This window comes from Tachypleus tridentatus, chromosome 13, assembly GCF_004210375.1.
Source record: "Tachypleus tridentatus isolate NWPU-2018 chromosome 13, ASM421037v1, whole genome shotgun sequence".
In the NCBI taxonomy this organism is placed as follows: Eukaryota; Metazoa; Arthropoda; class Merostomata; order Xiphosura; family Limulidae; genus Tachypleus; species Tachypleus tridentatus.
In genome coordinates this window covers 145801008-145828987 of record NC_134837.1, presented here as the reverse complement: position 1 = coordinate 145828987, position 27980 = coordinate 145801008, and the positions used below count along the sequence as shown (strand labels likewise).

At 29.5% G+C, this 27980-nt stretch overlaps 2 protein-coding genes across 4 annotated transcripts in view; one reads left to right on the top strand and one right to left on the bottom strand.

The window, feature by feature from the left end:
• Nucleotides 1-26: 26 nt before the first annotated feature.
• Nucleotides 27-27490, top strand: LOC143240645 (replication factor C subunit 4). Of its 2 annotated transcripts, none has more exons than XM_076483407.1 (12): nt 27-161; nt 2503-2625; nt 10065-10143; nt 11834-11913; nt 13582-13698; nt 14439-14508; nt 18941-19014; nt 21093-21213; nt 23183-23308; nt 24574-24654; nt 26175-26291; nt 27173-27490. In XM_076483407.1, exons 1-12 carry the CDS (start codon nt 142-144, stop codon nt 27269-27271), a joined length of 1107 nt encoding a protein of 368 aa, XP_076339522.1. In that variant the 5' UTR covers nt 27-141; the 3' UTR covers nt 27272-27490. The 2 variants fall into 2 exon arrangements, with proteins under 2 accessions (XP_076339522.1, XP_076339523.1); XM_076483408.1 differs by having other exon boundaries at nt 134-287.
• Nucleotides 2503-27980, bottom strand: part of LOC143240646 (peptide methionine sulfoxide reductase MsrB-like) — a 47139-nt gene continuing 21661 nt past the window's right edge. The window contains exon 6 of one of the 2 annotated variants that reach the window (XM_076483413.1): nt 2503-6596. In XM_076483413.1, the coding sequence (XP_076339528.1) occupies nt 6587-6596 (10 nt within the window). In that variant the 3' untranslated portion in view covers nt 2503-6586. Of the gene's footprint in view, nt 6597-24786; nt 25516-27980 lie in introns of those variants that run through there. The other variant, XM_076483412.1, reaches the window with a different exon arrangement.

The window sequence follows — 27980 nt, the reverse complement described above, 5'->3', positions numbered from 1 at the left end:
TTGTAAGTGAGTAAACTTACCACTGTCTCACGTCGAGATATGTTGACCGTAAAGATATTTGGTAATTTTGTAAATAAAACAACGACTTTTAAAGACCATGCTTTTTATTCTTGTTTATCCGACCGAGGGCGTTAACGTATTATGGACATGGCGGGAACAGTGTAAGTATATAGATTACTGCTGAGTGCCGTAAAACCGTAAATTTTTCTTAGTAGGGTATAAGTAAGATGTACAGTTTTATTTAAATGAGCAGTAGATGTTTTGAATAACATCAAATTATTGTTCAGGTAAGTGTATAATAATAAACAGTTGTGAAGATTAATAAGTTAGATTGTTGTAGTGATAATAATAATAGATTAATATCAGTTATGACAATGATTCTTTTTCACTTTTCATGTTTTTCTCATTGCCAACTTAAATGAATAAAACCTTCTAAAATATTAACAATAATATTACTAATATTCAACTGTTATATTTCATGTTCATGTTTCAACAGTTTAGAACTGGGAAATTGGGATGGACAATTTATCTGCGTTTACCCAAGTTACACTTAAAGTAGAACAATAATACCGTCGTTAAGTGTTACCAGAGGCTAGAGCTTTGTGGGGACTCAAATGCTGAATTATGTGTTCAACCTAATTCTGTTGCTACTAGTCTTAACTAAATCTCTTGTTGTATTGATTATATATTACTATACCGTATACGATTACAGCTTACTATTATTATTACTAATCTTGCGCTAAGCAGTGTAAGCATTATATTTTTTATATAAACTAATGGATAGTAGCTCAGACTAATACTAATACAGTTTTCTTGATTTGCTGATTCTTATTTCTAATACATCATCTTACTTCAGCCTTTTAACTTCAATTTCATGTATAAGATTAGAAAAGTCAATGCAATTTGATTGTTAAGGGCACTCATCATTTACAGCTCAAGAGAGAAAAATTCATATGTAAATGTAGTCCTGTATTATTATTAAAGTTTATATTAATATAGTGTATTATACAGTGTATAGTGTATTTGCCCATTTAATGCCATCATCTTTTTGAGGAGATGTAAATCATTACCGTAACTAACAGCATCTTGGTCTTGAAAATGAATCCATATTGCGTAGAATTATGAACTAATTTTAACATCAGTTTGATGACTTATAAACCAGTGCTCGCTGTTGATCACATAGTATTTGAGAAAAATAGTTGCCTCTAAAGCATTTTATACTCTTATCTCAGTGTTTGTGTGTTTTTAAATAATGCTAGCAAATAAATGCTTCTCACGAAATGTGTGAGGTGAGATTTTATATCTTCAGTATTGAGAAATTATTTTAATATGTAATGTGATTTGTCATTACTTATGTTTACTGTTTTTATTGTGTATATACTGCTTTAAAATTTGTGCAAGATTTTACTTAAGTTACAATATTTAATATTGGTGGCTCCTCAGGTGTAAAATTTAGCAACTATTGAGTTAGTGACTAACTGAGGCATGATTGGAGATATCTGTAATTTCTTTTAATGTTTAGTGATGTTTAAATATTTTATTTATGAAATAATTTTTGTTTATTATTTTTAATCAGTAAGTGCCTTCATGTTAGTCTTGATTCAAATAAGAATGTTATGCCTTTGTTACGAAGTGGTATTTGAGTAGCATTTCATCATTCATCTTGAAATGTTACTTGAAGAATAATGAATTGCATGTTCATTTTAGTGTGTTGGAGAGACAAAATACCGAGATATAAATCAAGGAAGAACATAATGTACTAACTACAGTTTCATGTAGTGTAAAAAAAGAGTATTTCGACATTATGGGAGAACTGTCCACTTCAACATATTACTTAATATACAACAGGTGGTATTATAAGTGTTTCCCATGACTAGATCTTAATTTTTAATAAGTCTGAGGCATTGTAGGTGAATATTGTTCCTCTCTAGTTTTGGGTAATTGTTACTAACTTAACCATGTTGTTATGTAGACCTATTCACAGCTTAATAATTATTATTATGGATGAAAAAACATTTTGCCAGAAAATGTCTGTATTTCTCAAAACTTAAACCTTTTACTCCAGGTGTGCAAGTTTATATTTCCCACATTTTGACTCCCTCAATCAAACATCTTATGGAGGAAAAGCTTGCTAAAACCTGTAACATTTTTGAACACTTAAATCAGATCTTCTTTAATTCTTGTATGTTTTAAAGAAAATAAGTATAAAATATAGGAAAAATTTGTATAATACATAAATATTCCCTAGAGAACTAGTTTAGATATTTCACAATAAAGTATTCAAAGCATTTAGAATGAAGTAAATGTGTTACATTGCATCCAAATATAATATGAAACAACTCAAATTTAGAACACATGAATCATGAATATCAAAATTGTTTGTTGTAGATATGGTCAAAAAATAATCATTTAATGTTTTTATTATTTTAACTATCTAGTGCTCAAAATATTACTTAGAATGTATAATTTATGTTTCTAGTATTTTTTATTTTGGCTTTATAGAATGGAAGCATTTTTCAAAGGAGTAAGGCCTAGTACATCTGGGCTCAAAGACAAGACTGGAAGTCAGAAAGATGGCTCCAAACCTGGTAGAAAGCAAGCAACTCCTCCTTGGGTTGAAAAATAGTGAGGTTTTTGATAACCCTATTTTTTAAGTTTATTTTTTAAAATCTCAACTTTTTAGATCAGTATATTCAGTCGTTTATTTTATGTCATTGTTAACTAGTTTGAGAATATATAAAGCTGTTTTTAGCTATTTGTGATATGGATAATTGAAGCTGCATGCTAAATGTATTTATCATATTTTGAGTAAAAACAAAATCAATTGAGAACTTGTGAAAATGAATAGCTTTTGTTTCGTTTTTTTAATATTAAGGGTGAATCTATAACATAACTATATAACTGATAACTTAAGAACCAGTAGTATATCTTTTGGCTATGTTCTTCATTTTGTTCTGTTTTGTTTATGTTGACAACTGTAAAAAAAACAACAACAAAAAAACAACAAAATTTACAGCCCACTAATGTCACTTTTCTTCATTAAATGATACATCAAAATCAAACTAAATTTAGGTATTCATATTCATATGTTAATATACTTGTATAAACTAGAATTCAAGTTACCTCTTTTTTTCTTTTTGCTCAATGACAAAAAGAAAAGTTGTTCTTGCAACAGCTATTTATGCTTCACAAAGTATGTTATCTGGGATATTTTCAAATTAATATGTAACATATTCACCACTGTAGGATATTTCATTATTACTTATATAATACATGATTCCATGTAATGAATTTATAAATTGCATTCTGTCAGTTTTTAGTGTTATAATTAGATATTTTGTATTGTTAGTGCAACAGCAACTCAGTAGTGTAGATATTTCTTACTTCAAATACTAATTTAATGCACTGAATTTGCATCTAAAGGATATTTTTCAAGTACTAAAAAAGTACTTTTCAAGTACATATACAAGTTGCTAGTATATGTACTAAGAAATAACTGTTACGTATTATGAAGTTAAATCAGTAACAAAATGTTGAGTTCAGTTGAGAGTGTAGAGTCATGATGATTGTAGATGCCTAAGTCACTTTTATGGTTTAAGACTTTACTCTAATTTGTAGTTTTAACCTCTGTGATTTAACCCTAAAGATTATTTCTCTATCAGCCATAAAATTTTATTGGAAACCTGTTATATGTAAATTTCAAGTTTGAGACCTTTTTGTGAAATACGTGCAACATGTAATTTGTGCTTCACAGAATGGTACACATTGATACTAATTCAGCTCAACAGGAATATAATTCAGATTTAAGTAATGGGTAATAAAATCTTTTTTAAAGATAAAAGTTGTGGCATTGTATTACATTATAGAGATGTTTTATTTGTAATTTTGATGTTAGTATCTGTGCAATTAATGTGTAAAATGTTTGATTTTAAAAAAACATTTAAGTTGCATTTATTTAAATAAAATTAAGTATATGTGCATGTATGTATTTGCCAGTTGCACATTTTTTAAACTGGATTTTCTACTAACAGGTGACTAAAGCTTAATTACTTCATTCTGTAATTAATTAATTAAAAATATACAGAGATTTCAAACATTAAAAAGGAGAGGCAAACTCTGCAGGTATGTGGTGCTCTTAATAAAAGTCAATTTGAATGTTATGGGAATTTTTGTTAACATTACTGAACTTTCAATTGAACCTGGAACAACTTTTGTTATGCCTGTTAACCCTTTCACAGTAAACTCTATAAATACGAGTTTGTCTATGCATTTGCACAGGTTAAGTATTTGCACTATAACTTTTGATATAGTGTGTGTATTTTCACAAAATATAATAGACTTTTAGTAAAGATTACAAGTATTTTGTATAACAAAGATCTTTTACTGAAATAATTTTACTAAAGATTTGTTTGTGAATATAGTCTGTTTTGTTGCTAGTCTGAGTGCAAAGTAATTTTGTCCCAAAAATCTCGAATATTATTTGCATAATCTCTAAAACTTCCAAAATACAATTCAAATATTTGTTTTCAGTAAGAGTTTTTTGTATTTTCTATACTTCAACTATGAAGGGTCAGTCACTTGATCAATCTCATAAATATCATTAGGAAATAAATATAAATTATGCTTTTTTTTTGCGTTAGAATGACTACATATTATAATATGAAAATACAAATGCTTAGTCTAAATAGCTTAATTCTAATAACATTATATATTTACATACATATTTATTATTTTCTATTTTATTGACCTTCCAGTCATGCCAAGCTAACATTAGATAACTTGCAAAGATGAGGTGTACGAGCACTGAGGTCATGCACCCAGTAATATAAAAGTGACCTTTAGTGTTCCCTATCTTGGCTGTGTTTTAGTGGACTAGTACTTTGTAATGTACAGTCACATTTCAATTATTATACATTATATATATGTATATAGATTATTACTATTTTGAAAAAAAATTAAACTTATTTTTTAAGAAATATAGAACAATAAATCTCTTCTCACAATGACCTTTGTACTTAGTTGTTATTGGATACAAGATTTTAAGCTTTTTAGAATTTTGTAAGTTGAGGAAATCAAACAAAATATTTTTTAGGTTTTTATATATATGTTACTGTTTTATGTACAGCTGAATAACCAAAACAAATCAAATAACTACACTGATACCATTGAATTCCATTATAATTTATTTACCTCAGTAGCTCAGATATATTTTTATTTAAAAAAATATAAAACTTTGAGAAAACTAAAGATGCACCCCATTTCATTGAAATCTTGGATCAAAAGAATGTTATAGCATTTTCAAAGATTAAAATGAAAACCATTCTGGAGACATTCTAAGTTGTTGATTGGTTATTGACATGTCATATATTGAAGTAAGTGTATACAGGGTGTCCCAAAAAAATGTATACACACCTTCAATGGTTATAAATACAATATTTATTAAGATATATCTAGGTTTTATAATCCAAGTTTAAGAAGACAAGTGTAGAATCTTTTGAGTTATCACAGGTATTCAAATTGATGACCGTTCTGATCTGGGCACTGCTGATAATGTGGACAAATAGAATTGCAAACTCTAAGAATCATTTCATTTGGTATTTGGGTGCATTCTCTTTCAATTACCGTTCTCTACTCATTGAGTGTTGCAGGTTTTGTGCTATAAACCTTATTTTTGAAATATCCTCATTTAAAAAAAAAAAAAAAAGTCCAGAGGTGTGAGGTCTGGTGAACATGGGGGAAATTCAGTGCTACCTCTTTGCTCAATCCATCTGTTTGTCAAATTTTTGTCAAGATAGGCCTTAACATTATGATGGTAGTGGGGAGGTACTCCATCTTCCTTAAAATAAAACTCCTCATCTCCGAATTGCTTTCAAATGCGTGGCATGACAGATTCTTGCAGTAAGTTCAGGTAAACGAGACCACTGACTGTGTTTTTGAAAAAGAATGGTCCAATTATGCCCAATACTGATAATCCATACCACACTGTAACTCCTGGTAAGTTTATGTAGTGTTCATCTGTAACATGCAGGTTCTAAGGTGCACTGTAGGTGCAATTGTAGCAATTAACTGAGCCATTTAACTTAAATGTGGCCTCATTGCTCCAGGCACTCTTGTTTGGAAACTATGCATCCTCTGCAGGTTTTGCCAGGTACCACTCACAAAATTCAACTCTCCAGTCAGGATCATCTTCATTGAGGGTATGGACTAGTGCCAGAATAAAACTTCCAATGAATGAGCTTCAACCAACATGCGATGGACTCTTGATGTTGGGATTCCTGTCTCACGGGCTGTTTGTTCAACAGATTTTCTTGGAGATTGGTGGAGACTTTCCAACAGCTCTGCTTCTCGTGTGGGACAGCTGGACAACCACGGTCCTCCAGAACATCCTTTATGGATGTTTTGAACAGTTTCATTTGTTACCAAACTTATCTCTGATGTGAGTAATGGTGAGTCGCATTGGTGGATCTGTTTGAAACTCCCTTCTAAACCATCTTTGCACTTCAGCTATGTTCTTGCACTTCCAGTAGCACTTTAAGATAAACTTCCTTTTCTCAAAGCTTAGTCTTGCTTCTGCCATTACTTCAAATCAGTTGCACCTGTAAAAAAAGAAAGTTTGAGTGAGTTATAATCATTCAAAGTGTGTATACATTTTTTAGAACACTATATAAGGGACTATTTTAAAAAATGGAAAGAGTTGAAAGTAGTTATTGTGTATGATTCAGTACATAAGCCATATCTCGGCAAAATAAAAAGATATGAGATTTTAATTTGATATTCTAGCTTGATAATATTAGTAATTTGAGTTTCTAATTTGTACAAAACTAGAGATTTAATATTTTGACATCACAAACATAATTTTTGAACAGTGCTGCATTCAACATACCATATGATTCACTAAAATCTATATTTGTATGTGTTTTTTAATATTTACTTTTAAATTAAGAAATTAATTCATATATAATATTAAGGTTTGAATTATTTACAATTTGATTCCAAATTTATGGACATAAATTTATAAAATTGTAGTTCAAAAAATTTTGAATGCAACTCAAATGCTGTAACATGGATTAAACATCTTTTGTATTGAGATTAATGTGTTTATTATGCATTTTCTTGTCTACTTCTAATATTTTTGGCTATCTTAAAGTTTCTTGTTTAGATCTTCAAGAATATCTAACAATTTAAATAAACTGTATGTTAATTCATATAGGGGATTCTAAATATGTTATGCCAATAATAGCATTGTACATTTCACTCTTTAGATATCTGCCATATTTAGAGCATGTGAATGATGAACAACAAATTTTCTTTCTTCAGTTTGTAACGACTTATTAACACTTAATTATATGGTAATTATCAGTGAACTAAAATTCCCATGGTAAGTAATTTTATCAAGTGATATTTCATGGACTTGCTGTATGTGCTTGGCTGTGCATGGTAGTTAAACTTCTTGAGCTCTGTGATGTTTTCTTTTTGTATATATGCTGCAATTTGTAATTAGTGCCTTTAATATTCACCAGTGACTAAAATATCCTGTTAATCAGAAATACAGGTTTTCGTGTTAGCTAAAGGTTATGCCATTTCCAATATAACTAGACAATTTCCAGCTATTTTAAGAAAAGTTACCAGCAGAACTGTTTGAGACCAAGTGGCACCAAACCTGGCGTCTTTCATTTGGGTCTCTTAGGGAGTGAATTAGAGGGTTTGGCATTCAGATCTGATTCTTCTGTGTCCTCTCTTTGAGTTCCTGTGTTTAGGGTTGAGAATATAGTGGAATTTACTAAACCATTAATTGATAACTTATTAATTAGTTAAATTTAACTTATTGATCAATCTTGAGATGCTTAAGAAAAACTGGGTTTTGTTATTTGTGGTAGGCAGGTCTCACATAATTCATTGTGTAGCTTTTTGCTTAACAAACAATAGAATTATTATCATTAATTGGGTAGTTGGAATAATTAGAAATAATTGAACACTAATTTTTATTAGTTGATAATTTTTGTGAAATCAATTTCATTGTAATTTCAATTATTGGCGAGTTGGAATAATCAAGAACAGTGATAATTAAAAGCTAATTTAATATGTTTGTGAAATTAATTGATTTGATCATAATTGTATTTAATTAGTTATTTTAAATGATCCTAATTAATGTAATTACTACTCGTGTAATTGATTATATTGACTGATTGATTTAATCATACAGCTATACTTATATTTCCCCATGCTATTCTTATTACCTTAACTGAACTTTATAGGATCCATTACTCCTTCTGAGGAGTGACGATGAAAGATTAAAGTTGCAATCTAACCTCTTATATATGTAAAAATGGCTTGTTTGGGTTGAGAAGATTTTTTACGTAGAGTAACGAACAACATTTCGACCTTCTTCGGTCATTGTCAGGTTCACAAAGAAAGAAAGAGGTAACTGACCTGAAGCTGACTGCATGTTTGAAAGGGGTTGTGTAACTGAGTGTCGGAATGTAAAGGGCGTGCTTAGATGTTTGAATACCATATATTCCCAACATCAGCAGAAAAATAACCAACATTTTGCAAAAACTAGTAACAAAATATGATATTTCATTTAATACCAAATTTATTGAAAGACCAGGCAAAAAAATGAGGTCTATACTATGTAGAAACTACACTGACAAACACCACACCAATATTATAAAATACAATGTGATAACTGCCACGACTTCTATATTGGAGAAACAAGTAGAAAAATGGAAACCAGATTCAAAGAACATAAAAAGTCACCTTCACACGTTTTCAAACACTGCAAGTCAAATAAACACAACATAACCATAGAAAACACTCAAATACTAAATAAAGAAACAAACATAAACAAACACAAAATTAAAGAAGCCTTACTTATACAACAACTTAAGCCCAAAATAAACCAATACAAAGGAACACCTTTATACCTATATTAAAAATAATAAAATAATATAAAATTATAAATTCAAACATCTAAGCACGCCCTCTACATTCCGACACTCAGTTACACAACCCCTTTCAAACATGATGTCAGCTTCCAGTCAGTTACCTCTTTCTTTCTTTGTGAACCTGATGATGATCGAAAAAGGTTGAAATGTTGTTCGCTCCTCTATGTAAAAAATTTTCTCGACCCAAACAAACCGTTTTTACATATGTATTTTCCTCTATAAGTGTTTTTCTCAACATCACTGAATCTAACCTCTTAATTTACCCCCTGGAACCCACGTCTTCTTGGTGTATTGAACAGATACATTGTTTCAATCAAATTATATTTTGATTTCTTAATTCTACTACGTTAATATATGTATTATTTAGAGCTCTATTTTTAATTATTCTAAGTAATAATGTAAAGTGAAAAATAAATTAACAGAAATATCATATTTTTAAAGCAAAGAAGCTTAGTTAGCAAATGGCACTTTCTGTGATTGGTGACCTCCAATAGATCAGTTGTAAATTTGAAGACTCATAATGCTAACAACTTGGTTTCGATACCTATACCTATACAGCACTGATAGTCTATCATATAGGTTTGCACTTAAAATAAGCCAACAAACTTGTCCATATTTGAGATGCTTTTTTCTTGTTGAAAACTTGCAATTAGATCATGCTTGTATTTATTGTGACATGTTTTCATTATGAAATGCATTGCATGAAAATTAAATATATTAATAAAAGTGTTTATAATAAAAACAAAACTTTAGAGCAAACAACAGTTTGAATGAACACTTGTGATAGTGCTACTTAGACCTATGAAGTTGGAGTAATTCACCGTTATAAACTGGTGTGGAACCAGTGCTATATCAGACCTTCAGTCATGAGTATGCATGAAGTATAATGTCATTATTGTCACATTACATCTAACAAAAATCACTGTTAGGGCTAATCATGGCTATCTGACATTTTAAAACTAGATCACTGTGAATTTGTTAAGGAACAAGCCATCATAGAGAGCAGGCCATTGCCTTCAAGTTTGAATGTGATGATGTAACTGATTATTTTAAATTAAGTTTGTGATTTATCAAATACTTGTTGATGGTGGTTTGAATGGTGTGGTGGTGTATTTCCAGCCGACCAAAGACTGTTGATGAAGTTGCATTTCAAGAAGAAGTGGTAAATGTTTTGAAAAAGACATTACAAGGTGCAGATGTAAGTACCTAATTATTAGTAACAATAGCTGTGTAATTATGGGTGTTAAACTATTATTGGTTTAGGTGAGAACTATATAACTTGAACTTAAAATACATTAGAAATGGTATTTGTTTTGAGGTTTAACATTAAAGCATTATCAAACAGAAAAAACATCATCTCTTTACTTGTTTATTTCAAGATGTATATTTTTATTATTACAAAAAAAGTAATGTTTTGAGAAAACATCAAAACTTTATTTTCTGTTATTAACTAAAGTCAACAGCACATCTGTCAGGTATTTTTATTGACCAAAATGATTGGTTTAGCAATTTTTTCTCTACCTAGCATTTGTTCACTTGTAGTTTTAACTTCTGTACATTTTGTAACTTCAATTTATTAACAGAAACACAAAATGTGCATATGTAACATATGTTTATCTTGTGCAATTATAACAGGAGCTAGGGTTTACAAAAGTAATATTTTGATATATTTATACAAATTATGTAAAACATCCAGACTTGTGGTACATTTATATAGAAATTAACATAAGAATGGAATGAGCAACATAGTTTAACCCCAACCTGAATCTGTAAGTTATTATGTAGCTGTGTAACAATTTGTTATAAGAAAATTTGTGTTATTTTAAAGGCTTTTACTTCTACAGCTCGCATTTTCTCAATAAATGTTTTTATTAAAAAATGGTATAAACATACTCGTAATATGACAGAATGTTGCCAAACCCTCTCCACTCCCCATTATTGCTGTTATTTAGCATTTATTATTTTTGATGTGAGTTAATGTTAACTATGGAGAGCACACATGTCTTGGATATCTCAAGCACTTTCCATGAAGGAATGCAGTGGGAGTCAAATAGTTGCCACCATTGCAATACTACATAAACTCAGCTACCAAAAGACTTGTATGAAGAGTTGTTTCTTGAGTCATACCCACTTCCTGCTTTGTCTCGTAAGATGTTTTTGTAGCCAATGACTACCAGTTAAATAATCATATGAGTTAATGTTAACTATGGAGAGCACACACGTGTCTTGGATATCTCAAGTACTTTCCATGAAGGAATGCAGTGGGAGTCAAATAGCTGCCACCATTGCAATACTACATAAACTCAGCTACCAAAAGACTTGTATGAAGAGTTGTTTCTTGAGTCATACCCACTTCCTACTTTGTCTTGTAAGATGTTTTTGTAGCCAATGACTACCAGTTAAATAATCATATGAAATGCTGTGGAAGGACATTAAAAGCTGGGGTTGAAAGAAAGTAACATAAAGCACTCTTACCACTGCTTTTATCAATACTTCTTACAAAGTCACAGTGACTATTACAAAGTGCATACCCTGTTGTAAGTATATATGTATTGAGTTCTCAAAGCCTATACAAAACTTTTCATGAGGTAATAATGAGCACTGTAATAATGTTATAAATAAATTGCATGAAAGTTTAGGATTTTTTGGATTGTTTATCATAGCATCCACCTGCACATTTTTTAAATTCAAGTCATTATTTGAAGAAAGAATGGGTGCCTCAGCTTTTTGTAAGTAAAAGCTTGATTGTTTGTTATACATATGAATTTGGGTTTTTATTTTTATAGGATATCTGCCAAATTGTGAATTGTAGTTTACTGCCATCTGTTTTAAGCAAACTCCTTTGTGTTAGCAAAATTCAGTAGGCTTAATATTTCTTTTGTTTTCAGTTTCCAAATTTACTTTTTTATGGTCCACCTGGAACAGGGAAAACATCAACAATATTAGCTCTAGGAAGGCAGATATTTGGGTAAGAAAATATTCAAAGGAACAGTTTTTATTTTCAAGATTATTAATTAAATCTCATTAATTTTTGTTAATATTGTTCATAATGAGGCTTGCAATTGATTCAAGAGTCAAATACTTGTTAATAGATATCAAAATTAAACATTTATAATTGGAAATCAAAGTAACACTCTAACACTCAGCATAGATACAAAATTTACAAAATACTTGTTCATAGTAACAAAGAATAAATTTAGGAAATTAAATTAAGGTCTTAAGCATTTTGAAACATTTTCAAATCTATATTAATTTACCAAACATATTTATGTTACAATTATCTAGTGATGCAAGTTCCCATAGTTGATTTCTTTGGTATTATAATTTTTCATTAGGATTATCTTTTAATATTTAGAGAAAGATACATCTTTCAAGGTAAAGTGATTATTAGTTATGTAACAAGTATAGTGTGCATTTTAGTTATTAATCTGGGCTTAATGCTTTATTGCAATTCTTTCTGAGGTTAGATTTGCATTACTTACAGTTGATAAGAATTTTAAATTGACATGTTTAGTAGTCTGTATCATCACCTAAGTTTTAATATTAATTAGTTACTATGTAATAATTAGACTTGCATGGTGATATATGCTACTAACTGTAACAATGAATTAGATCCAGTCACTATGACATTGCAGTTAGTACTTAAGAAGTCCATTATGATGAATCTGGATATATTTATATTTTATTATCATTAATAAGATAATAAAGTTGAAGAAGGCTCACAAATGAACAAATCATAAATTTATAGTCACACCATTTTATCTTTGTTTTTGTGAGAAAGAAAGTTGAAACTGAAATTATAATACTTTGACACTGTAGATATTAAGTCATCAGTGCTGCTCCAGTGGATTTTTGTGCCTTTGATTTGCTTAAAAATTGTCTTAAATGTTAAGCTATGTACAGTGAAGAGCCTTGGAGAAAAGATATATTGTTTCAGATTGAATTACTGTGCTATGCAGAAGCTTATGATAGAAACTGTGGTGTTGGGAATAGTGCACCACCATGGGCTGGAGAATGAACACTATCATTGATATAGGTTGCAGCTCTAAAGGCAGAATTGGACAAAGAATCTTATGAAGTGTGATTAATCCTCCATAATATTTGAATATAAATTTTGCAAAATCCTTCATCTCTGAAATGCATTTTATTTTTCTCTTATGTATCACACTTATTGCTCATTTAATGAGTCCAGGTTTGAGCCAGTGTCGAATGAGGAAACATCATCTTAATTGTTGAGAGATCAGTGTGTAATGAGTACTATATGAAAATATTGTAGGTAAGTAAATGTAGTAGAGATTTCCATAAATTGCATATATATACATGAATGATGGTAACTTTAGTTATACTGTTATAAGAATATTGTGAACTTAATATGATATGTAAAATTTAATGAAATAAAGTGATTATTTTTTTAAATTTTAAATTTTATATGTGTGTATGATATATTGTCTTGCTTTATAAGATTCAGATAGATGTGATTTTGAAGGTTAAATATTTTCCAAATTTAAATGATATATGTTTTAAAAATTAAGAACAATATTCCAAGCTCTTGTTTATAAAATAAATACTGAATTATTTGTTTTTCTTTCATTGAAAAGTGAACATTCAAGAGCTTTATACAATTTACTCTTTACAGGGAAATGTATCAAAGTCGAATTCTGGAACTTAATGCTTCTGATGAAAGAGGAATTCAAGTAATTCGAGAAAAAGTTAAAAACTTTGCTCAACAGACAGCAAGTAATCGGACACCAGAGTGAGATGTTTGAAGTTTTTATTTAACTTGCATGTTATTGAGGTTATAGTTTACCCTTACATAAATATTTTAGTATGAACAGTATTGTTATGTCTGATTAATAGTTCTTTGATTCAAAATTGACAAACACACAATGATTCTAATTGAACTAGTTTCAAGTAAAATTATGGATAATTAATTTTTTGGCACAGGTGACTTAAGAGTTGACTTATAACACAAAGATACCACAATTATGCTCATTTTTGTACATCATAAAATTCATGTTGTACATATCTCCTGAGAAATGTGGTAATTTCATGGGTATTTTTGTTCTATATAATTTTGACTACTGAAAAATAGGAAAAAATATGGTATTTATGTTTTACAGAAACAAGTATAACTAAGAATTTCTTAAAATAATATTACCAGTTAAGATAAATTACTGCTAAGTGATATATTATTAATTACATAAAAATAGCTCTTTATTTTTCAAAAAATAATGTGTAGCCTTCAGTTTATTTACACACAAATAATAACTTCAATGATAATGTCTCATTTTGTTCATATAACTTGTTTATGTTGACACTCTATAATGCATCTAATGTAGTTTTACTGCTGTTAAATCATGTAAGTTGACTTTTGCAGAAAAATATGTGCAATTTAATTATTTTAAACAATTGAATTTATAACAAGATCATGTCAATGATCTGGTGTATTTTTGACAATTTGTGGGCTTATGAGTGGGGAATCATTTTTACCAGAGGAAAACCTTGTCCTGCTTTCAAGATTGTCATACTGGATGAAGCAGATTCAATGACAAAAACAGCTCAGGTAAGCGTAATTTTGTATATTTCAAATTTTGATGTTATTCACGAGATTTATGGGGTGGAAATCGACCACTGGCAAAAATATGTATTGAATGATTTAGAGTACAGTAATTCCATTTCAACAAAATTCTACAGTAAATGCAAAACAATGATTACAAATATTAACATGAAGATTGATTTGAAGTGTTTGCATAATATTTACAACAGAAATGTTATTCAAAGAGAAAACAGTTTAAAACTATGAAATGTAGTTGGTTATAGACCTAGAATAAAGTAATTATACGTGTGGTTGTTAAAAAGATGTTAAAACAGGTATAATGTAGCAGAAATTGAATTATTATTTAAGATTGATACTTTGTTTAACAAGAAGGCTGCCTTTAATGAGAAACTTGGAAGTCTTCTAATGAAAAACAGTTTCATTCATTATGTAGGTGTATAGCTGAGGTACAGCAATATAACTTGCAGGTATAGTAGTTTATGTATAGCAGAGGTGAGAGAAAAGTGTTAGTTTTAAATGAAATCTCCATGTTTCTATGGGCATATACTCTTAGCTGGCATTTGGTTTTGCCAATCCAACTAGGTTTGAAGCTACCATACAAATATATGAGTATTGTTTCTGATCAAAGTGAGTTCTAAATGTGGTTTTTTTGAATGGAAAAAAAGGTTTTCCTTGATATATTGGTTTTAATAAGTTAAATGTGGTCTATTACTTATAAAGCAATTTAGTGAATACAGGGTGATCAAGGTAAGCTACAGCTACTTGTATAGATAGAATTAACCCTGTGATGAATATAACTATTTTGGTCTACTATTATTACCTATAATGATTAAAATACATTGATTCACCAATTCGGTACTTTTAACAATATTTTTGGCCATTGTTCTAATAATATCTCAAAAGGTTTAGTTAACTTAGGAGACTTAGGTGAGTCCTAAATCCACATACCAAGCTAAGTGCAAGATAATTATTACAGTGAAGAAATGAAATTAATAGAAATAGATATAATTAAAACAACTTAATTGGTAATGTTTAATAATTAAATATACTAAAGAAATAATAAATATAATGTATTTAGAAAATGCAAAACTAGTTATTCCTTTTTGCAACCATATGTGTGTCTGCCGTGCATAGTGACCCGTGAAGGGGAAGAGAGGATCCTGGTGGTTGAGGGGGCCCAACTCCAACACACCACTTTGGTCTTGAATTCCTGTAGACAGGTGGTCTTGGGGTGACTCCCCCAAAGCAATGGTTTATGGTTCTGCCAGAACCTCAGCACTGAAAATGCTTGATCCTATCCACCATCAGGGGCTTCAGCTTTACACTGGGGCCTTTCATACTTCTCCAGTCCAAAGATTGTGTGTGGAGTCCCATGAACCCCCACTGTATATTTGCCATTTGCAACTGTCTCTTTATGTATGGTTCCAAACTTTGCTCTTTACCACAGCATCCTACTTGGGGTTGTGTTTTCCATCTTCAGTGGGCCACACTTTTCTATAAGAGAAAATCTACCATTGTTCCTTTCAGTCTTTGTATTTGGGCACAATCAGAAAAATTGGATGCATCTTTGAATAGCATAGCAGTATCAATAGTTCAGCCTCTTCCAGCTGTGACGTATCTTTGAGTCATCTGAGGAAGGCCAGTACTCCCAATTGGAAATATCACACTCTGTTTGCTGAACATCTCTCAAACAATCCATCCATTCCCATATATACAGATGGTTCAAAATCAGGTGACTCTGTAGGTTCTGTCATGATTTGTTACAGTTCAGTTGTAGCACACAGAATTCCCTCTACAGTTTGTGTTCACTGACAAATTGTATGCCATTTCTTTTGCCCTGAATCATATTGAAACTATGCAATATTCAAATTGTATAATCTGTACTGATTCACTCATTTGTCTATTGGCCCTGACATCATTTCATGTTAGTTACCATTCTATTCTTATCAATATCCAAAATAAAGTGGCCCATCTCTATCATCTATCTCTGTCCAGTATTTTTGGATATCAGGTCATGTTGGTATTCGTGGGAATAAGCTAGCTGACAGAGCAGCAAAGTCTATCTGCTCTGGCTGTATCACAACCATCCCTGTTCCATACATGGACTATGGTCCAGTTAAGAAAATCTGACTATACACCAGTTGCCAGTCAACCTGGAGTGAGCAATGAAATAATAAGCTTTTTCAAATCAAACCTTCTTTAGCTCTTTGGCTTTCTTGTTTCTGTTAAGATCAAAGGAAGGAAGTTTTTTTGGTTAGGCTACACATTGGTTAGCTTTTTAACTCATCCCCTTCCTTTTATCTGGTACTGATACACCAATGTGTAGTCTGTGTGGCACTCAGGTCAATATCATACATATTTTATTATCAGGCTGTCGTTACAACCAAGAACGCCGCCGTTGTTTTAAACTTGTTTTTAAGTTTACTGACAGTAAGTTTGAACTTAATGCTTCAGTCTTTCTGGCAGGTCTTAATTTTATATATTTTTACCTTCATTTCCATATACTGTTATAGCGTACTACATCTTGTATGGCACAGATAGCTTTAGTAACTTTGTGCCAATAAACACAAAATACCTAACTAACTACCTTTTTGCAATATCACTAATTTATTACCCCTTTAAAATGTGATACCAATATATTCAAAATTATATATCCCTTTTTAACCTAAATAAGAAAACTAAATACCCAGGAACAACAATACATTTAGTGTTCTGAAGAGGCTTAAGTTTTTTATTTGATATCACTGAATATGATGTATTTATAAAACATATTTCAAGGAGCTCTTTAAATTATCAGGAATCAAAACTGTTTACTATGTGCTTGTATTTTTTTAAAAGGTTAGAAAGGCAGGTAGTAATTTCTTTAGTAGAAAGTTTGGTGAAAAAAGTGAACTGATATCAGCAAATGTGTACAGGTAACTTTTGAAACTGGAATGAAATGGGTTCATTGATGAAGGGGAATGGCTCTTTAACTGTAAAGGTTGTAGCTGTACTAAGAGGGATAAAAATTTAGTTAGATGCTATCTTTACAGAAGTCTTTACAGTTTTGATGGAATTCTGTGAATTTAATTAATCATTAAAATGCCTCTCACTACAATTGGTTATTGTGTTTATGTTCCCCACCTTCTAGAATTACTTCTTATTGTTCACTTGTATTTCCAAAGTGGATGAGGACATGGTTGATTAAAAATAATTATTAATCCTGTTATTATTTTACAGTCTTCACTGTTAGAAAGTATGTTATTCTCATTGCTTTATGAATAAATGATGTATTTATTTAGCATTTCTGCATAAATATAATTATTTTAAAGAATTTTTAGTTTTTTTTCTAAATTGTACCTGTGTGAAGGCTTGATACTTGGTTTCATGTGACAAAACAAAAACTCAAGATTAGTTGAAGCTCTTATAGTCTAGTAACTCAAACTTCTATTTTTGATACTATACAAGTCTTTTAATGCCCAGATATTAAGGAATAGCTTTTTTGTAGGGAGGTTTCACGAGTCTTGGGACTCACTACATTGAGGATTTATTGCATTGTTATCTTGGTTTATGGATTTAGGACCAACCTAAAGCTACTAAGCTGGTCAAACCAAGTATAACTTTTATCATGATGTGGTAATTCATATTTGAAAATTGGCATAAAGAAGTAAAACTTTTAAAACGGTGTTGGTTATAATATTTAAAAAAATACACTATTTTTCTATTTATAATTTAAATTTTTGTTATAATGATTATTCTGCATTGTTAGCTTAGTACATGGGTTTTAGGGGTAACCTAAGAATTATGGACTACCCAAATATTTTGAGATGTTATTGTGTTTATGGTTGAAGTTTCATTAACAATAAGTACTCCTCTGGTTAAAATGTATTTTAATCATTATAAGTAATACAGTTTGAGTATTATATCTAATTATCTATATTTGTTACTTAGTATGTATTTTTAGTTCTGATATATGCAGATAGTTTGTTATATTTAATTTTAACTACTGATGAACTCAAAGTAAAAGTTATTTTTAGGTGTCTTTGGGTATAAGAGGTTACAGTGAAACTAGATGAAAGACATTTCAATCAGTTATTATTTGCTTTCAAATATCTTTATTTTCCTTAAAATATCTCTAGACAAGTTCTTATGACTCTTCCAGAAGTGTATCATTTTTGTGTTACTTACTCATGTGATAGGGTTGGAAATAACTGAAGTTACTTATTTTGGAATTTTTATTTATGAGGCTCATAAAACAAGGTTTTAGAACATTAAACTGAAACTGAAAGGTCAGGCAGTTTGAAAGAATCTTACTTCATTCTTCATTAATAGAATTTGCTATAATTTTAGTGTAAATTGAGTGATTTAAAATATTTTTATTTCTTATGTAAATTACAGAATTTGTGTACATTTTTATCATAAATTTATTTATTTTACTTCTTTAAAAAATCCTATTTAGGATGCTTTAAGAAGAACTATGGAAAGGCAGTCCAAGTCTACAAGATTTTGCCTTATTTGTAATTATGTTAGCAGGTAAGAAAATTAAAGAACTTTGCTACCTAAAATTAGATGTGAAAATTGTAATATTTTTAATGTTATTTCTATGCCAGTTGAGTATGAAGACACTTAATGTCTACTGTGTGTGCTACTGTTTACATTTACAGGGAGTGATCAGCTACTGTTTCCATTTACAGTGAGTGATCATAACACATGAAATTTAAAGGAATATATAAAAACACAAAGATGTGTTACAAAGTTAGAATAATGACCATACTTGACATAAGATGTTAGTGTTAAGTATATTTTGTTAAAGCTGTATTCTTTATTTAGTCCATTGACCTATGGCACATTTCACTCAATCCAGTTACTTTTCAGGCCAGCTGGGATACAGTGAAAACAATAGTGGTTGGAACACTATTTACACAAGTTTATAATATTGGTGGAAAGCTTTTATCATACACAGTAATTTTCAAGAATTAAAACAAAGGGATTCAATTTAAAAAAAAGTGTTGGAAAGGATAATAGGCTTAATACTGATGTTTTATAATAAGTATAATTAATTATATTCATGCTTCATCAGCTTGTGAAAGGTATTCTCACCATAACAGAAGATTAAGATATTGTATATTAAATGTGTTATAATTCACTCCTTAAGATGTTTTGGGTTTGGACTGATGTGTCTTAATTATTTATATCTTGAATGTAAAATAAGAATATTAATTGTTGAAACTGTATATGTTAATGCAAATGTATACAGTTTTTGTTTAGATGATAAGTCCTAGCTCATTTATCTTTTTTTGGTACAGTTGAAATTTTGGAACATGCAACTCACTTATCTACACAAATATCATATCATGGGATAATATAAAAATGAGAACTTGCAATTTATATGGTCATTGAACAGATTTCTTAAAACCATTGTAAAAATTCATACTGCAGTTAAACAGTTTGTTCTGTGATAAGTCTGAAAAGTACTAGTTTTTCAGCAATACATTGTTTTTTTTCTTTTACAGTTAGGTTTTGCAGCATGTACTAAGTGTTATTAATTTCTGAAAATGCTATCGTGTAAGTACTAAAAGTAAAGTTTCCATTAAATATGCAGATTTATGCCAGTACGCCAGTACTTGAGCATTCTTTAAAATTATCATCTAAATAAATTATTACTTTGGATTTGAAACTTTGCTTTAGAATTATGTTTCTTATTACAGGTATACTGAACAGGTTTTTATTACTGAAATGTTATCTTTAAAAATAGTTTTATAGCAAATATATTTTCAAGATTATTAAAGTATAGTATAGAATTTCCAAAAATAGAAAACATTTTATAAATGGGAGATGAAGATCTAGCATAGAGAAATAAATTGATTTTATTATGAGAATTCAGAATATCTTTATCACTTTATTAAGATGTGTACACAATAAATGAATGCTGAATCTTGTGTGAGTGTTTATACATGTTTTACATATGAATATCATCAATTTACTAAATACCCACCAAAGGAAATCATGAAAAGTCATTATATAGAATAAAGGTTTCATTTAATTATTTAAGAAATGTTGTAATTTATCATAAAAGCACTAAGTGAAAATGTCTTTGCATGTGTATACTACCTAATATTGAATATATTTCTCAGTGAAGTGTTAATTCTTCTATTTATATTTGGTTTATATTTGGAATATATTTCTATACCCTGAGCTTCTATACCTTATTCTGTAAAAACTTGATTAAAAATCAGCATGTTAAGGACATTTAAGATTTGTATTACCAGTTTTTCACTGTAATCGTAGCAAGATGTTAATACCAACAAAAGTTAATTTAAATTTTAAATATTTTGGTGAGGAACATGTTAATTTCAGATGTTAAAACCCTAAACTAGTGTTTTGTTGTTGTTATTGGTGTGCGTGTACACACACACACACACACACACACACACTTTATAAAAAAAGTTAATTGTCTGAGGTTTTTATAACCATGTAGGCAAGAATATTAAGTTGGGTTAAAAATAATTTTTAGTTTTAGTAAATTCAAGCATTGATTGCTCTAGACATATGTTTTATATAAAATTTTCATTCATATGAAAGAAAATTAAAAACAGTTTCTCTTCTTTTAGGATAACTGGACCTTTAACATCTAGATGTTCCAAATTTAGGTTTAAACCCCTATCTAGAGATATCTTGATTCAAAGGTTGCAAGATGTTATTGAAAAAGAGTGTGTAAAAGTTGAACCTGGTGTAAGTGTACACATACTACATTACATACTAGAAATGCTGTGAGTAGAGCTGAGCAGTTAGTGTAAGTTGTTAATTGGTTGATAATTGAGTTCATTCTAAGACCCAGATTAACAGCAAATAAAAAGATAAGTTATTTTAAATGTTATAATTTTTGCTTGTTCTAAGTGTAATAATAGCCTAATTTTTTCAGAAAGGAAATAGATGTTTTTTGACACAAACTATGATACAATTTGTCTGAAAGGACTGAAGGCTGTCTGGAGGAGTCACATGTTTTAAATAATACTGTTATCTCAGTCAGCCATTAGACACTAAAATTGTATTACATAAGGGATGTTTAACTTGTTGACTTCTAAATATTTCAGCTGCTACAATACAAATCTAATGCTTCTTCATTTTGTAAGTAGGTCAAATGCATGTATGGTTTTGACATCTAGCATTGAAGTTAGGTATTATTGAGAACAAATTAACTCGTCTGTGGCACTGTGTTACTGATCGGCTTGGACAAGTTATCTCGTCTACGGCATTGAACAGGTTAATGTTGTAATTTGTACTGCCACGATGTTGATAAAACACGTGTGCCACAAAACAGAAGAAGAATTAGAATTATGCACTGTGTAGGCTGCAACACAAAACGACATGAATTTCAACAGCAAGAAATAAATGTTCGTTGCTCTTAATTTTGGTTTTACTTACTCTAGAAGTACATTTAGTTCAACAAAAAATGATTTGGAAGAAAAAGTCCTACATTATGTTCTGAATACAAATCTTTGTTAAACGTTTGTTCACTCAAAGTTTTCTTTTTTCATTTTAAGGTATGAATTATTTTATCAGCAAAATTATGGGAATTATGTAATATTTCAGTACTCCTTTATGAGTCTCATACTTGCATATGAGTAAACATTAGTTTAAGGAAGCATGTTGATTATGTCATTCATTTACAAATTTTTAGAAGCTAATATCAATTTCTCTGTGCTAAGAAAAAAAGCAGATTTTTAATTTAAAAGGAATAGTAGTAATAGTTTCACTAACATTCATTGTTAACATTTTTTCAAGTTTCTTTTAAAGTTGGAACAAAATCATAATTTAAGGAGAAACAGTATTGTGAAATTTTGTTGGTAAAAGTCAGCCTCAGTTTGAGTAGCAAATAGCATGTCTACAAAATTTTGTTACTGTCATAACCAACAAATATGTAAGTTTGTTGAATTTGGAATAAATACCAATTACAAGTTGAAGTCTGGGAACTGCCAAAATGAAGCTGACCATTAGCGATACTTTTGTGCTTCAAATTGCACACTTCTACTTTGTGCTGATAACCAATTGTATAGCTGTGGGCTAAAAAATTAACTTTTTCCAATTTAAAGTACAGTAATTTGCTTTTATTAATTTTGGTTAACATATTCTTGGGATAAATGCCTAATACTGTGCATACAATGAGTTTAAACTAATTTTATTCTCATTTTGTTTTCGAGGCCACCCAAATAACAAATATACAGGACTTGCCTTTCTGTCATGCATGATGAACACTTAAGGCAAAACCAAACAATTTTAAAATATTTTGTGTATCAGTTTTACAATCATATAAATTTTAAATAGGATTTTATATATATATATAATATACATACACAAATGATGACCTGACAAGAAAATTGATTGAAAAAAAAGCAAATATTGCTTTTCATTACTTAAAAAATTGAATACATTTATATAAAATTATATTTTTGCTCTCTTCTGATTTTTGAATATGAAATAGACAAATTAAGAGGAATGTGTGAAAAAATCTGCAGATATTTTTATCACAACTTATTAATTACTTCTCCAGTTTTGACATTTAAACTGCAACTTTAAAATTTGTTAGTTTTAAGCATTATTTCAGTTATAGTTATAATTCCAGTTGCAATGCAATATTAAAATTCAGTTTATTAAATTTTTTTTCTTTTACAATAAGCCACTGTGCAATATTCTCTTTTAGGTTCTTGACAGTCTTGTGGACATTTCTCAAGGAGACCTAAGAAAAGCCATTACGCTTTTGCAAAGTGCACACAGGTTAAAAAGCGACTTAGGTATAAACTTGGATGACATCCTAGAAATTGGTGGGGTAAGTCTTATGTTATATATTTATTAAGAGGAGTGCACTTGATGTGATATACTTATTAGTGAGAGATAATTTAGTCAACTCTTCTGAAGTGATGTTTATTTTTCTTAAGAAAAACTTCAAAAGGATATTGTGTGAATTTTGCAAAATGAAGTAACATGAATTTTAAGTGATTTAGCATTTGGGCTTTGTGAGTTACGAGTTGTATCTTAAGAGCTGAAACTAATGTTTTGGTATTAAATATTTTAGATGTCCTTAAAACCTAGTACCTATTGGATCAGGTTTATTCACTGTTATAAATTAACTTTCTTTTCTTTCAGAAGATAATTTTTCAGTATGTACACTTCACTTTGCATAATGATGAAATTTTGTTTTTCAGACTATGATCACTAAAAAGAAATTGAAACTTTGCCAGAGAAAACTTAGTGTTCTTTAAAATATTTTCTTTACCTTGACTAGTAATAGACTAAGCATATAACTTAATATGGGATTGCCCGTTGGCATTATATGGTTAAAAATGAACTTTTTGAGCTTAAATAAAATTGATTTTAAGTTGCTTAAACTACAATATCTTTAATTGTTCTATCAGATTTCATAATATAAATCTAAAAATATAATTTCAAGTCAGTGTTTTATCTATTACAACTGTAACAGTTTTCTTTAAGTTCAGTATCAGAACTTACTGTTTGAGTTTTACTTACAGCAGCTAGAGAGGCTAGTAAGAAATGCTGTTTGTGTGTGTTATGTGTTAGCATTGTTTAATACCACAAGACAATGAACAGTAATTTTATAGTTTATGTTGTGTTTCTCTAGAAATAAAATAAACAGTGGCATATTTATTAATTTTTATGGGATGAATAGTTGCATTCATATTTCTGAATAGGGGCACACAACACTTCTTACATCAATAGAAATGTATCCAGCCTTGTTTAAATATTCAAATCGTATAATGCAATTAAAGACCATCTATTTTTTGCTAACCGTTTAAGACTATTGTGAAGGTTGTTTTTTTTCTTCTCAACAAAAAAATCACACAATTTGACTGTAGTTTGTAGTGTTATTGTGATATATTTTAATTGGAAAATGTATGATTTGGGAGCATGGGAACCTGATGAAAATCAGAACTTGAAGTACTGGATAAGATCTAGATGTATTACAGTATTCAAAATGGATTGGACCTAACAAGAGTAGTTAAAATATGCTTTCCAAAATAACAAGTGAAAGAAATATTGAACATGTGCCATGGTTTTTTTTTTTTCTATTTTCAGGTAATACCATTCAAATGGTTGGATAAGCTCTTTGACATTTGTAAATCTGATTCGTATGAAAAGTTGGAAACGTTTGTGACTGTAAGTTGCTGTTTTATATTTTGGTGTTTGAATACACTATTTATTGATTTATTTGACCATTAAATTTTCAGGAATCTCTCAGGTTTCTAAAGAAATATTTTATTTAGTTTTATGATACATCAACTAGTTATAACAAAATTTGTAAAATAATGACATTGTTATAAATAATACCAAATAAATTGCAAGACAAACTGCAGTCGTTATTATATATATGTAGTATATTCATTAGAAGACTGTGTAATGTTAACATCTCTATCATGATGTCTAATACATTTAAATTTAGGTGAAGAGTATTAACAATTTACACTTGCTTTTTTTTCATAAACAGTTCTGTGAATGTTCTTTGTTATTTAAAATGTACAAGTTTAAGTTGTTGAAATAGGGAATGTTATTTCTGTTTCCTTTTAACCGACATTTCGGTCATTTAATGTTCGACTGGCTTTAGATAATGTTCATGCTGGTTTTTTCCATTAATATATAAAAAAAAAAATTGATGGCAGAATTTGGCATTCGAAAATTCCATTTTAAATTTGAAAATATCCATGTAATAACAAAAAGTATGCAAAATGCAAATATTAGTAGACGGTAAATTTCAGTATAACGATCTTTGCTTAAGTCTAATACTTTTTCTAGAGCAGTGATTCACAATTAGTGGTACAAGTACTACTGATGATATGCATAAATTATTATAAAATTTATAATAAGCCTCATTTAAGCTTACTATGTATACACACACACACACACACATTACACTTCTCTCTTCTAGACTTGCCCTCTGCTTGGATAGACTTACTGCTGTTTCCTTCAATTTCAAATTGACTCATTCTTTAATGGTGCCAGAAAAAAACAATTGCATCCTTTCTGTTAATGGATAAATGTTAAAAATCAATTTTTGATACTAGGTTTTTTTCATTTTTCAAAATGAGGCCTGTGTTTTTACTTCAAAACAGTTTAAACAAAAAGTTGTGTGCAAACCTGAAAAGCTAAAGAACTTTTGTAGATGAAAGTTTATTGCTGCTATAGATATATCAAAAGAATAATCATTGCAAATTGAAGTAGCAGTTTGGAACACTTTACTTTATTACTAGTTGGGTTCAGCCTCGGCATAAATACATGTTATTTTAACAGCTGTATGACCACATATTTTTTTCTTTTGGTCTTCTTTGTTTCAAACATAAAGATATTTAATATGGCAGCATGTATTGTTAGAGACACCTAACAGTTACTGAACTGGAAGATTATTATTGATATTAACTGGATGGTTAAACTTTAATGATGCAGTGTGCATTTTTTATATTATTATGCGTTAAACAGTTAATCTTATAATTAAAAAATATTACATCACACAGTGAAGAAAAGCACATATGGCTTATAATTGGTTCTAATGTTTTGTTGACTGTCATAGGTTATGAACATCTGATCTGTAATGATGAATGAAAACTGAGATTATCTGTTAATTTTATATGGGAAAAGATGTAGTGGAGGTCTTAAAATTATATATTTTTTATTCCATTTTGAAGGATTTGGTTACTGAAGGTTTCTCAGCTGGTCAACTGATGAGTCAGTTGCATGATAAAATTGTATTTACAGAAGAATTGAATGATAAACAGAAGTCGGTTATTTGCAACAGACTGGCAGTAAGTATTCTAGGGATGTACGGAACTCTAATAAATGAGTTGTGAGACAAGACACCAGATTAACAAACTGACTAGGAAAATTCTATTTGCCATCAAGTTTTAGCAAATGCATTTTCCTTTCAATCTTTGTAATATCAGATGTCATCTATTTTAAGATATTGGTGTAAATATTCAAATTCTACATTATTCTTAACCAAAGAATTACAGTTCATCTATCTTGCTTAAAAGTTCCTGATGTAGTGTCTTTGTTTTTCACACAGTATAAAATTTTTAAGTTGTAAAGCTTACATTTAATACTTTTAACCCTTGACGTTATCTAAAAAAAATAAGCTTTATCTTGTTTTCAACAGCAGGTAGGTAATTTATAAGTATTAATTAAAATTAATTTCAATTAAAAAAATATTTAGTATATGTATTGCAGAAAAATCTGAAACTTTCATTATAATTTTAAGGAAATATGTAGCTAAAAAACTCCATTACTTTTGTATATAAATAGAATAAATATTAAGTAATTTTAATATTATTTTTGTGATATCTTATACTAACTGTACTTTAAGGCTAATTTTACACATTTTGTTATTGAACTGTCCAACTCATGCATTTACATCACTTAATCACTGTTGCTGAAGTACTTAAGGAAAGTTTGTTGTTCTGTATTAATTGTTTTTGAGAAATATGAAATTCAGGATTAGCTTGGCACATTTAATTGTATTGTAACTGGTGGTTTTAAAAAAATTCAGTTACTTTTCTAAGTCAATTGAAACTTGTATGGGTGTGAAAGGATTGCTGAAAGCGATTCCTTTTTAAATAATGTTATGGTACTACCAAGATAAAGTTTTCAATTTTATCTTTACTAATTGCAAAAAACAATTTTATTATAGGTTTGTGATCAATGCCTAATGGATGGAGCTGATGAGTTTTTACAGATAATGGATTTGACGACCGTAATCATGCATCAATTCTGTCATGCTTCAAGTTGATATACATCACCATACCAGTAGCATAGTTGAATCAGTAATGTTACAATGTTAAACTTAAAGCATACTTTTCCCATTGCTAGATGCATGATTGAAGAAGTGCTTCCTTTGTCACAAAGTTTAATAAATTTTAACAGTTTTTACCTTTAAAGTAAAATATACAATTTCTGTTGGAATTGTATATACATGTTTGAAAAATAAATCTTTTTGTTCTTTTGTAAATTCTTACTTCATCATATCAGTGTAGTAGATTTTAATAGTAATCCAGATTGATTTTTTTATTCTTTCAGTGGTTTTGTTAATGTTCTAACTTTCAAACAATTTTCACAAATTTATTTTCTTTCAGGGAAAATACACAAATCATCCAAGTTTTGAAATTATACTTGATTTTTCTTATTTTAGAATCCCGTGTGGTTGACAGGTGATTGTGCTGCAATGTTATATTTATGTTCTATAATTTTTGATAGATGTATACTGATATCTTTAACATATTGGATAGTGTAAGTAAACAAACTTGGACACTCCCAACAATGCAAAAGAAATCTGATCACTTGCACTGTTCCATATATAAAAAATACTAGCACATAAGTTGTTGTTGTTTTGAATTAAGCAAAAAGCTACTCAATGGGCTATCTGTGCTCTGCCCACCATGGGTATCGAAACCGGTTTTTAGCGTTGCAAGTCTGCGGACATACTACTGAGCCACTGCGGG

Bases quoted from the DNA above. Each gene is read 5' to 3' on its own strand.
- LOC143240645 (XM_076483407.1), top strand. From the start codon at position 142: ATGGACATGGCGGGAACAGT. The intron at 10,144-11,833 runs GTAAGTACCTAA...TTTTGTTTTCAG, and splicing joins AGACATTACAAGGTGCAGAT to TTTCCAAATTTACTTTTTTA. The intron at 11,914-13,581 runs GTAAGAAAATAT...TACTCTTTACAG, and splicing joins CTAGGAAGGCAGATATTTGG to GGAAATGTATCAAAGTCGAA.